Source organism: Cetorhinus maximus, chromosome 20, assembly GCF_964194155.1.
Source record: "Cetorhinus maximus chromosome 20, sCetMax3.hap1.1, whole genome shotgun sequence".
In the NCBI taxonomy this organism is placed as follows: Eukaryota; Metazoa; Chordata; class Chondrichthyes; order Lamniformes; family Cetorhinidae; genus Cetorhinus; species Cetorhinus maximus.
Genome location: NC_135898.1, coordinates 77,883,084 through 77,895,662, shown reverse-complemented (window position 1 = coordinate 77,895,662; position 12,579 = coordinate 77,883,084). Strand labels below are relative to the sequence as shown.

The 12,579-nt window shown below is 43.6% G+C and overlaps 1 protein-coding gene across 1 annotated transcript in view; it reads left to right on the top strand.

Moving 5' to 3' along the window:
- Positions 1-12,579, top strand: part of myofl (myoferlin like) — a 223,362-nt gene that overhangs the window by 152,755 nt on the left and 58,028 nt on the right. The window contains exons 48-49 of the mRNA XM_078564961.1: positions 3,385-3,524; positions 9,489-9,577. Coding sequence (XP_078421087.1) covers positions 3,385-3,524; positions 9,489-9,577 — 229 coding nt within the window. The remainder of the gene's footprint in view (positions 1-3,384; positions 3,525-9,488; positions 9,578-12,579) is intronic.

Below are 12,579 nucleotides of genomic sequence, written 5' to 3'. Positions count from 1 at the left end.
AACAACTGGATGATGGTGGAGAAAAGGAGCTGCCATTTGAGGAGTTTGTCAGACTAGCTGTGAACCCATGAGTAGTTTCTGGCGGAACCCAAGTTTTATGGTGCATATATTTTGTTTCTGAGGTGCCATTTCAGGTTTGACTGAAGTTATCAAAGCATTTAATGTGGCTTCTCATGTTGGCTGGTGCCAACTGTTTCACAAGATCGGACTGGTGTGGACAGCAGGGAACTGAAGCCACTGTCATAGGGACTGCTACCCCACACTGGGACTGGAACTTGGGTAACCAGCAGGATAATAAGAGCTACTGAATAGTTTCTGCCTTTTGCTCTCTGCAAGAAGATAAACATTGACCAACAATAGAACTGGAATAAATCTCTGAAATTAGCAAAAAAAAACCATTCTACCTTTGTGCTAGGTATGAATCCAACCAGCAGAGAATTTTCCCCCCGATTCCCAATAACTCTACTTTTTCTAGGGCTCCTTGATGCCACATGCAGTCAAATGCTGCCTTGATGTCAAGGGCAGTCACTCTCTCCTCACCTTGGGAGTTCAGTTCTTTTGTCCAAGGCTGTAATGAGGTCAGGAGCTGAATGACTCTGGTGGAACCCAAACTGAGTGTCAGTGAGCAGGTTATTGTGAGTAGGTTATTGCTAAGCAAGTGACGCTTAATAGCACTTTAGCACTTTTGATGACCCCCTTCTGTTACTTTACTAATGATCGAGAGTAGACTGCTGAGGTGGTAATTGGCCAGGTTGGATTTGTCCTACTTTTTGTGCAGAGGACGTACCTGAGCAATTTTCCACATTGCTGGGTAGATGCAGTGTTGTAGCTGTATTGGCTAGGGGTGCAGCTAATCCTGGAGCACAAGTCTTCAGTACTATTGCTGGAATATTGTCAGAGCCCATTGGCTTTGCAGTGTCCAATGCCTTCAACCGTTTCTTATTATCGTGTGAGTGAATCAAATTGACTGAAAACTGGCATCTGTGATGCTGGGGACCTCCAGAGGGGGCAGAGATGGATCACCCTTTCAGCACTTCTGGCTGAAAATTGTTGCAAATGCTTCAGCCTTGCCTTTTGCACTAATATACTAGGCTACCCCATCATTGAGGATAGGGATATTTATGGAGCTGCCGTCTCCAGTGAGTTGTTGAATTGTCTACCATCATTCATGATTGAACGAAGTCGGTCTTAGAGCATAGATCTGTTCAGTTGGTTGTGGGGTTGCTTTGCTCTGTCTATCACTTGCTGCTCACCTGTTTGGAATGCAAGTTGTCCTGTGTTGTAGCTTCACCAGATTGACACCACATTTTTAGATATGCCTGATGCTACTCCTGGCATGCCCTCCCGCACTCTTTGTTGAACCAGGGTTGAATCCCTGGCTTGTTGGTAATGATAGAGTGAGGGATATGCCAGGCCATGAGGTTACGGATTGTGTTCGAGTGCAATTCCACTGCTGCTGATGGCCCACAGCGCCTCTCGGATGCTCAGTCTTGCGTTGCTAGATCTGTTCAAAATCTATCCCATTTAGCACTGTGAAGATACCTGCCACCGTGTTGTGTGGCACTACCAGTGTGAAGCGGGACTTCGCCTCCAAGGACAGTGCAGTGGTCACTCCTACTGATATGGTCATGGACAGATGCATCTGTAACAAGCAGATTGGTGAGGATAAAAGATTGGGAATCTTGGTTTCTGTGCCCCTGGGTTGAGGAGAAACATCAAGCTGGGGTACTTGCCTCTAATCGCTGTCCTAGTGACCACTGTTGGCAAGTATGGATAATGGTTGCGAATATCCACCTCCTTAGAAGTTTGTATGTGAGGCATGATGCCTGAACGAAGGGTTGAGGCACTGAGCCAGCACTTGGACCCCTGTTGTTTCTCATCTACGTTAATGGCTTGGATAGAGAAAACAGTTGCAAGCTTGTTAAATTTATAATTGACCATAACGCAGTAGAGATGCATGATGCCGTTACTCCTTTATGGAAGGATTTAAATCTTTTAACACCAATAGCAGACGATTAAATCTTGTATATTGGAAAGAATGATCAACATATTTATACAGTGAAAGAAATGAACTGGCTAGAGAGATTTTTGATAAGCAGCTGGTATGACAGTGGATTCATCACCTTTTTTAATATTGAGACAGTGTGGAGAAGCTATTTTAGTGGGGGGTGTGGCGGTTACATGATCAGAACAAGGTTTGCAATATAATCATCATACTTGCCTTTTGGTGCTGTTGTGATGGCCCACGTAAGGAAAATTTGGGTTTTATGCTGCAGTTTTGGTCCCTTTTTAAGAACTAGTTTTCTTTGGGAGTTGATTTCTAGTAAAGCACCTTGCTTCCTGTAACGTGACCAAATTGCCTGAGAGATAAACAATGAGAAAAGGGTCAACAGAAGGGTGGGGGGGAGAAATGTACATGTGTGGGCAAGTGGCAGGTTTCCTGAGCTTAAAACAAGCTGAGTGAAAAGCTTGGAACATCTTTTTCCAGCAGAAGTTAGTTGAAATTCTGGGTGCTGGCTAAAATCATTTAAACCTCTGCTTAACTGAAGGATTCCTAACTGTGTTGAACTTCTGGGAAAGCCAAATGGAGGAGAGAGTAAGAGTGAGTTTTAGATGCAAAACTCCAGAGTTAAAGCATTTAAGAACCAGGAGAGTTCTGACCTGAGGTGACTACACTTAAGACACTAGTGACGCCTATAGTGAACTGGGAGTCAACAACCGTGGGACAGCTGGAGGAGATTTGGAGGGAACACCTTGCCATAAGTAGTAAGCAGAAGGCCCAAGTAATGTCAAACCTTAAACAAATCTTCAAAGCAGTACTCGGACCAAGCGGTTAATCTTCCAATTTTTCATAAGTCTCTGACTTGAGTTTTGTGGGTGTTAGTCAAATGGGTGTGGAGAGTTCAGAAATTCGGTTTAGAAAACGAGTAGCTTGGGTTCATTGTACTTTTTAAATAGTTAATTACAGTAAATATATTGAGTGTGCAGTTATTCATATTTCTGTTCTTTGATTTTTGTAGTAATTTTTTTTTTGTTTTTATAAAGTGAACCTTGTGGCTTCACTCTTGAGTAAATACCTGGGTGTTTTGGATTTCCAAACACAAAATTACAAAAATGTTACAGGTCTCTACTGAGATCATGTACTGTACGCAGTTCCACCTGCAGCATTTCAAAAGAGAGATGCATGTATTGGTGCTGAGAGGTGCAATGAGAAATGTAAAGAAATGATCTAAAAGGGAAAATGTTAAGCTCTGCAGCCTAATGGAAAGGTTAAAGGGGAACCTTTGCCCTAGGAATAAATTAATATTATTACCTACTCTATACTGCATTTTCATCTTCAACCTTAGCTTGCAGGTGACAATTATTTTTTATATTTTGATACAGAAAATAACAAGACTTCAAATATCCACCTTGGACCTGCAGAAGAACGGCTTGCACTTCATGTTTTGCGACAGCAAGGACTTGTACCAGAGCACACAGAAATGAGGACGTTGTATAGCACCTACCAGCCCAACCTTTCTCAGGTTCCACTTTTCAGTTTTGAATTGGAAGCTTGCCTATCTGTATGAAATATGTCCAAAAATAAGTTTTATTCGTTGTATAGTATAAGGAGCGAGCTAAGACATATTTCACTGGAACAAAGACCAAGAGGAATTTTACTTCAAGTTTTATTAAATTGTGAATTTCAGCCTATTTCCTCTGGCTGGGAAATCTGTGCCGAGGGGCCAGTGCAATGGGGAACGTTACAGAAATTTCTTCACATAGTTGTTAAAGCATTGAATGCTTCCTGACATAGAACTGTTGAGGTTGAGACCCTGACCTGAATATTGTCTCTCTTTTCTTTAAAAAGAAACTTGCATTTCTCCAATCTTTCAAAAGCTCCTTAAAACATTTGCTAAGAGAAGGCCACAAATGGATCAGTGGAATAGTACTCGACTTCAGGAGGACTGACTCTGGTGAAATGGGCAGACTTGTGGCAGGTGCAATTTAATATAAATAGGTGTGAAGTGATGCACTTCAGGAGGAATAACGTGGAGAGGCAAGATAAACTAAACTGTACTATTTTAGCAGGATGTAAGAGCAGAGGGACGAGGGTGCGTATCCACAAATCCTTGAAGGTGGCAGGTTAAGATGATTAAGAAAGCTGAAGGGATATTTGACTTTGTAAACAAGCATTAAATACAAAAACATGGAAGTCAGCTGGTTCTTTATAAATCACTGGTTAGACCTTAGCTGGAATACTATGTACAATCCTGGACACCGCCCTTGAGGAAGGATTTCAAGGCTCTTGAGAGGGTATAGAAGACGTTTATTAAGAGGATACTAGGGATGAGGGTGTTGCTGCATGTAGAGATTGGAGAAACTGGGATTATTCTTATTTAAAGCCGAGAAAGTCGAGGGGAGACCTAATTTAGGTATTCAAAATCATGAGGGATTTTGATGGAGCACGCAAATGTCACAGGTTTAAAATAATTGACAGAAGACCTCGAGCGGATTGAGGAGGTTCTTGTTTCAAGGGGGTTAGCAAGATTGGGAACGCACTACCTGGTGGAATCCAGTTTGATTGGAACTTTCAAAAGGCAATTGGACATGCATTTGAAGAGAATTCATTTGCAGGGTTTTGGGTGGAAAACTGGAGTGTGGAACTGAATTGGAAACTCTATTCAAAGAGCTGGTGCAGGCACAGTGGGTCAAGTGACCCACTGTTTGCACCATTTAGGATGGAATTTAATGAGGGCAGTGGGACAACCTGACACCTACCACTAAAACCAGTGGTACCCCGGCTGACCTGAACTCTGGAAACAGAGGGAATGAAGTTCATAATTGGCAGCAGGAACCATCCCACAGGGGCTCCTGTCTCCACAGCGGAACGTTTTTATTTGCTGCACTCCCACCAGTGGGGTGGAAATCCAGCCCCTGAGAAATTCCAGCCAATAAGGGGCAAGTAACTCATTACCAGTAGTGCCACAGAGAGTGGTGGCTGCTGCTAGTACTCTGCTTGGCTCCCCACCGGGAAGCCCTGGTGAAAGATAAGTGAGACAAAGGAAGGGGTGTTGGAGAAAAGGGCAGGGTGGTGGCTCTTAGCAGGCTCTCTTGTCCCCACCCAACTCCTTTATAATGCTAGGCCCCCTGATCGGGCACAGTGCCTTTTGATGAGGGGCAACCCAAACTCTTTCCCCCCACCCCCCCCCCACCTTCCAAAAGGATGCTACAAGAAAACCTGATATTGCTGGTCTCCCCTTATGGCGAATCCCTCACCTGCCATTGGTTGAATGCCTCCAGGCAGGAAGGCAAGCCTTTCTACCCCAAACTTAATTAGTGGGAGATGGGGTGGTGGCAGGTCCACACCATGCTAGTTTCCATCTGATCAAACTGCCCTTCACACCTCAGAACCGTCCTCCAGGGATGGCACTAAATTCTGCCCTTAACTGCTATGATTTTATCTCCAATGGCTGCAGCCTATGAATTTTTGTCCAAGTGCGCACATTATGTTTGAAAACACAACTCTTAATGTACCTTAATTCTAAAATGTGTTCCAATTTACAAAATCGAAAATCTTAAATGAATCCAGTATGTCTGCTTTGAAAATCAATGTTTGGGGTGGGAGGTACTTATTGCTGAGAGGAGAAATCATTGTGCTATTCTGAACATGTTACTTGCCATGTGAACTAGAATGTAGAGTATTATTTGTGTTTTTATATAAAATATATTTTGCAAAAGTTGTAGCACCATAATTCTGTTCCACAAATGGATGCAAATAATGTAAAGTGACAAGTTGCTAATGCCATAGGGTTTTTGTAAGTTGATTATTATCTTGGAGTAAATGAATGGTTTGCTCCATTTCTATTTCTGTTTTTTGAGGGACAGATTACCTCCAGTTAAGTGTTAATCTTTCTTATAAGGGTCATCCTCCACTCTCACAGCAGCCATATCCTGGGTGGTAGGGAGGTGAGGGCAAGGAAGATACCATCTTTCCCTGGCACTGATGTCAGAAGAGGCTTCTTCGCTCTCACTTGTTTGTCTGATGTGACAGGCAATTGTTTACTATTCAAAGACAGGGATATGGAGGACAGAACATGCGGAAGATGCTCCCTTGCAAAAACAAGATAAGGTTCCATTGAAGGTGGACAATGTTTCTACTTTGGTACGGATCCCCTACAGATTGCTGGATGCAATCCTACTAGAAGAATACCTCGTATTAGCTCTACAGACAAGGGAGCCTTTCTTTTAGAATGGAACTGGTATCCCTAGTGGACTTCATTTTGTCATACTATTTTGTCAAAGTATATCGGGTATTTTCAATAACTGACTGTCACTTAACTTGCTTGAGTGAAGCCGAATATGTGGCTACAGAGTGTTTTCATCCTTGTGATCCTTTAAGCGATTAAGAATAAAGGACATATTTGACTAGCCAACAGCAAGGTACTCTGACTTAATAGCTCATGGAGGAATGGTTAGAATGAAACTTGAGTCCTTGTTTGAAATTCCAACCCCAGGTGTGTGTATTATACCAGACTTATATTGCTATCATGCAGACCCATAGTAAACCCAACTGAAAACTAAGTACAGAAGAAGGACTAAATCCTCAGAAGAACAATATTACAAAGACTTGCAGAATCTGCAACTTTCAATTATAAATGCCAAAGGAAATATCCAAGGTCAAAGGGGATGACTAGAATTGTCTTCTGCCATGTAGATCCTTTTCTGGAAATCAGATCTACTTTCATGTGAAAAGTTGCTTGTCCAGCTTTGGGATTGATGGACTTAAAGACTAGCCAGATGGAAATTGGAGACACTGGATCCAGAAGAGATCCTGAATTACTAGGAATGGATTAATCACTTGCTCACGTGGACAGTCTGCTGGCATCCTGTCTATCCCACCCAAATATTGCGCCTGTTCAATCACAGCAAGGTTCAAACATTAATTGGCAGCTTGTACAGTGTCTAATAGACCTGAGACTGGGCCTTGCTTGTGCCTTGGTGGACCACTTGTGTTGTCTGTGAAGAGGTGCTCCGTTTTGCCCAGAATCTGATGTTGAAACTCTTGTAGAGCTAACTATTTACTGTTGGCAAATCTGAGTAGCATATGGATAAAAAGGAATCCTATTGTGCACAACTGGGTTTGAGCCCAAGGAATGTGTCAATGGGCTATAAGGAAAGGATTGTACAGGAGCTCAGAGCATGGCGCTTCTGTGAACAAACCCTGGGCTCACTAGGTGGGGCTGACGTAATATGTGAGAGCTCCTATAGCAGGTTCAACTGAAGCAATGTTTTTAAAAGAATTGAGGACTGCAGTTAGACCAAGGGCACACACTTGTGCTTGCTCAGACTGGCAAGCACTTCAAAGAGTATGTGTCAAGTTCCAAAATGCAGGGAGAATTTTTGCAGGTGCCAATTGACGTTGCCTCTTGCAAAGGCTCAATATGTAAGATTCCTTTCTAGTTGATGGGACATCTGAGCTTGTGGAATGTTGCAGTTAACCTGCTGGGCAGTAATCCAAATGGACTTTGTACACAGAGGTTCCTATGATATATTATCGAAATACCGGTACGTGTGTAAATGGCAGGTCCTTAGATGCATCATATTTTTTTAATCATTCATGGGATGTGAGCATCACTGGCTGGGCCAGCATTTATTATCAATTGCTAATTCACCTTGAGAAGGTGGTGGTGAGCTGCTGCCTTGAACTGCTGCAATCCATGTGGTATACACATGGTGTACACCCACAATGTTGCTGGGGAGGGAATTCCAGGGTTTTGACCCAGCAACAGTGAAGGAAGAGGATACATTTCCAAATCAGGTTGGTGAGTGGCTTGGAGGGGAAATTCCAGTTGGTGGTGTTCCCATGTACCTGCTGCCCTTGTCCTTCTAAATGGTGGCGGTTGTGGGTTTGGAAGATGCTGTCTAAGGAGCCTAGATGAGTTTCTGCAGTGCATCTTGTAGATGTTACACACTGCTATCAGTGTTTGGTGGTGGAAGGAGTGAATGTCTGTGGATGTGGTGCCAATCAAGTGGGCTGCCTTGTCCTGGATGGTGTCAAGTTTCTTGTGTTGTAGGAGCTGCACTCATCCAGACAAGCAGATAGTATTCCATCACACTCCTGACTTGTGCCTTGTAGATGGTGGACAGGCTTTGGGGAGTCAGGCGATGAGTTACTCGCTGCAGGATTCCTAGCCTATGACCTGTTGTCGTAGCCACAGTATCTAGATGGCTAGTCCACTTCAGTTTCTGGTCAATGGTAGCCCCAGGATGTTGATAGTGGGGGATTCAGTGATGGTAGTGCCATTGAATGTCAAAGGGCGATGGTTAGACTCTCTCTTGTTGGAGATGGTCATTGCCTGGCAATTGTGTGACACGAATGCCATGAGCCTCTTGTCAGCCCAAGCCTGGATGTTGTCCAGATCATGCTACGATTGAACATGGACAGTTTCAGTTCCTGAGGAGTCACAAATGGTGCTGAACATCCCCAATTTTGACCTTATGGAAGGATGGACATGGTGAAGCAGCTGAAGATGTTTGGGCCTACCCTGAGGAACTCCTGCAGTGATGTCCTGGAACTGAGATGACTGACCTCCAACAACCACAGCCATCTTCCTTTGTGCTAGGTATGACTCCAACAGCGGAGAGTTTTCCATCTGATTCCCATGGGCTCCAGTTTTGCTCGGGCTCCTTGATACCACACTTGGTCAGATGCTGCCTTGATGTCAAGGGCAGTCACTCTCACCTCACCTCTGGAGTTCAGCTCTCTTGTCCATGTTTGAACCAAGACTGACTTTGTATGTAATTTGGTGGCTGAGGAATCAAAGTGGAATGTCTTGTATTAGTATCTGCACTAAAACTGGTGTCTCAAAGATCTTAATGTCCCTGTCATAATTTGGCAGTGACATTATAACAGCACCTGTAATTTGTTTGACTAACCAGTCTCCAAAAACGCTACCTGAATTACGTAGGCAAAGCGTCACCACATTAAACGACCCCATTAGGAGAAATCTGGTTAGAGCCTTGAAATGAAGAATAGGATGAGACCTCGAGTCTTCTTGGGGACCACAAAATAATAGCTCAATTTGGTAATGTTCCCCTTTTTCTTTGTCCTAAGCTCGGTTCATGGTATCAGGTGACAGGGATTTCTATGTTGGCACAGGTTGCACACAATGGGTGTGAGCTTTGAAGTCAGACTGTGAAACTATACTTTGAATCTTAAGGAGAACAGTGCTGAAAATTGGAGAAGTAAATAGTAAACTCTGTCATGTAGTGTTTTGATATAAAAACTTCGACAGAAGAATTGGCTGTGAACTTATCTGTATTTTGTAATGTGAGCTCTGACCTGTGTCTCTAACCAGATAACTGGCATTAGATTCTTTGGTACCTATAATGTCAGCATTAAATAATACAATCTAAATAGTTAGGTTTTCCAGATATAGTTATCTCTCACTTTCTGGATTGTATAATGTTTGTCAGAAATGTTGATTCTTATCTCTCTGCATTAGGGAAAGCTTCAGATGTGGGTTGATATTTACCCAAAGAGTCTAGGCCCACCTGGACCACCATTTGACATCATTCCTCGAAAACCCAAAAAGTAAGTTAACTGGATTAGTGTCAGTTAAGTCTATATTAACATGTATTTTTGTTAGCCTATGTAATCCATTTGTTGACTTTGACAAAACTACTTGCGCACAGCCATATATCTTAAACTATGCACAGTGTTTTGGGTGATGGGTCATGAGGTGGATGATTTGTGAATTGCATTTTCTATTGATGGTATTAAAGGGTGATATTGTCAGTTAGAAGTGTTAACATATATGTTGACATATGTCAACACATATATGGCATTTGTTTGAAGTGCTCAGTCCCCCAGAGATGGATAGGAAATGCTGGCTGCAGTTAGTGGTTTCATTCTTGCAGAGCATTTTCAAGCTTTTTAAGGTCCCTTAACTAATCTTAATTAGTTGTATTTTGATGGCCCTGTGGCTACTGAGAAATGGATGCAATATGATGAATCTGGTGTGTCAGAGAAAACAAACATAATTGTTACCTTTTTCTACATAAGTTATGTTTTATATAAAGTCAGTTAGAAATTTTACCAAGTTTCCTGATGGCTCATTTGGGGAAAGGCAACTGTTGATAATGGTGGGCAGGTCAGAAATTGGTAGGAGTGGATTTTTGCCTCCCAATGGGGGCAGGAATCAGGTCAGGGAACTTGAAATTGAGAGTTGGATTTTGTGCTCCCCGAGTTTGAAGTCGGGATAGGCACAAAATGCAGCATGTGGTCTGCCCGTCGCCTACCCTCAGCCCCCGATCTGTCTCAAATTTTGTGGGGTCAGCGGAATCGTCGGGTGGCCTGCCCACTGTTGGGCCTATTGAGGCCTTTTAAGTAACCAATTAATTGCCAGTTAAGGGCCTCATCCTGCCTCTGCTGCTATCTTACCCGCAGCATGGAGAGGCCCACACCAGTCAGGAAGCGCAGCAGCTTTAGCTGCGTGGGCTGGCATCGGGCGGGCAAGGGGGAAGAGGTTGACCACCTTTGCGGATCCCCGGGAACATTGGGCGCACACTCTTTTCTCCCACCCCCACCAAGGTCCTTCTACCCTCCCAGACTCTCATCTGGTTCCTTGCCCCCTCGCCAGGGCATGCCAGCCTGGCCCTGGTGATATCCCGGACTTAACTGAAGTCTGGGCTTCTCTCTGTCGGGACTGCCAGTAGCCCTAGCAATGGGCATTGCTCCTGCTTTGCACTACTGGGGCTATAGAGCTGCAGACCAGTTGGATGGCTGGCTGCTCTGTAAGGTAGGACTTCCTACTGAGAAAGGGGCCTTATAGCAAGTAACACTGCTTCCAGCATTTAAATTGCTGTGGGGCAACCAGCAGTAGTGTGGGCAGCACCCTTTCCCTTCATCCCCCACGCACTGAATTTTTAGCAGTGGGACAAGGACCATGCTGCCCCAAAAAGGATTTCTTTCCTGGCTACAAAAACAAATTTCCTCTACCTTCCTGATCCTGCATTATTTTTGTGTAGCCTTTTGCGGGTTGAGAAGGCCTTGGGAGCAAAATGTACACACACCACTTCTGAGGTCAGGATCAAGATTGTGAGGGCCATAGGAAATTTGAAGTTCCTTGCAATACTATTTTCATGTGCTGTGCAAATTTTGGAAGCCCAAAAAAAAACCTACCAGGTTTAAGCATTCGTGACCACTGGTGAGGAGTAGGGAACATTCTGATAGGTAAGTTCTGACAACTTCAAATGTCACTATTAGATGCCATATGGGAATGAGATGTGTTTTAGCTGCAGTGATTGGTCGTAGAGTTCTGTCCTGTAAATGTAAGTTGACTGTTACATTGACTAGCATTGTTTGTGTTGAGGTGCATTAGTGTTTTTTTTCCCCATTGGAAAAGTGCCTTAGTACACTCAAAACTGTAGAAAGAAAGCTAGGAAACTCTCCTCATGTTTTTAACTGTGATTAAGTGTATAGAGATTTTTTAACTTTGAAAATAAAATTACTCTGCTGTTGAAAGTTGATTGACAGGCATTGTGCTTTGAAATGGAGATGAAATACCATCTACAGCTTAAAGGCCATTTTTTATCCATTTCAATGGAGTCGATTGTTTACATTTTGAATGATTGCTATTAAGCTGAGCCTATTATGAATTCTTGGCTGAGTTTCAAAAGCTCCAGAAACACTTATCCTAGCAGGGATCTGTGGCCATATTTTGATTTGGCAGTTTTAAGAGCCTTTTAAAGGAGGCAGGCCTTCTAACCAACTTTGGCACTCTCATTCCTCCCACACAGCATCGCAGCTCACTAAACCCGAGCCCTACCCACCCACATGTCTCGGACAAAAATAGGGTGCAAAGTAAGGTCTGAGGTGGATTCGAGTTTCCGATGCCACCAAAGGGCCTGACTCATGTTTTCCTGTCCCTACATGGTTCTCTAGTCTCTGCTGATTTAGTTGATCTCGACAGGCTTGGTATTGAGGGGAAAAACAACTGACCTCTGCAACCCTGGGTTAGAGACGGCACATTTACCAGTGGCTCTGTGCGGTTAATGACACCTGTTGGGAAAGTGTACGCATGAATGCCAGGTGATGTCTGTGATTTTTATCCTGTTTTCTGCGCCACTTTTCCAAAGGAAGGGCCTTCAAGAAAAGAGTAGAATTAAACTTGACTTTTTGTTTATTCTTTCACGAGATGTGGGCGTCACTGGCTAGGCCAGCATTTTTATTGCCCATCCCTAATTGCCCTTGGGAAGGTGACGATGAGCTGCTGCCTTGAACAACTAAGTGGCTTGCTGGGCCATTTCAGGGGGCATTCAAGAGTCGTCCACATTGCTGTGGATCTGGAGCCACATGTAGTCTGGAGTCACATGTAGGGCAGACCAAGTAAGGATGGCAGATTTCCTTCCTTAAAGGACATTAGTGAACTAGAAGGGTTTTTATGACAACTGACAATAGTTTCATGGCCATCGTTAGACTTTTAATTCCAGGTTTTTTTTTCCCCGTTGAATTCAAATTCCACCATCTGCCATGGTGGGATTCGGGTCCCCAGAGCATTACCCTGGGTCTCTGGATTGCTAGTCCAGTGACAA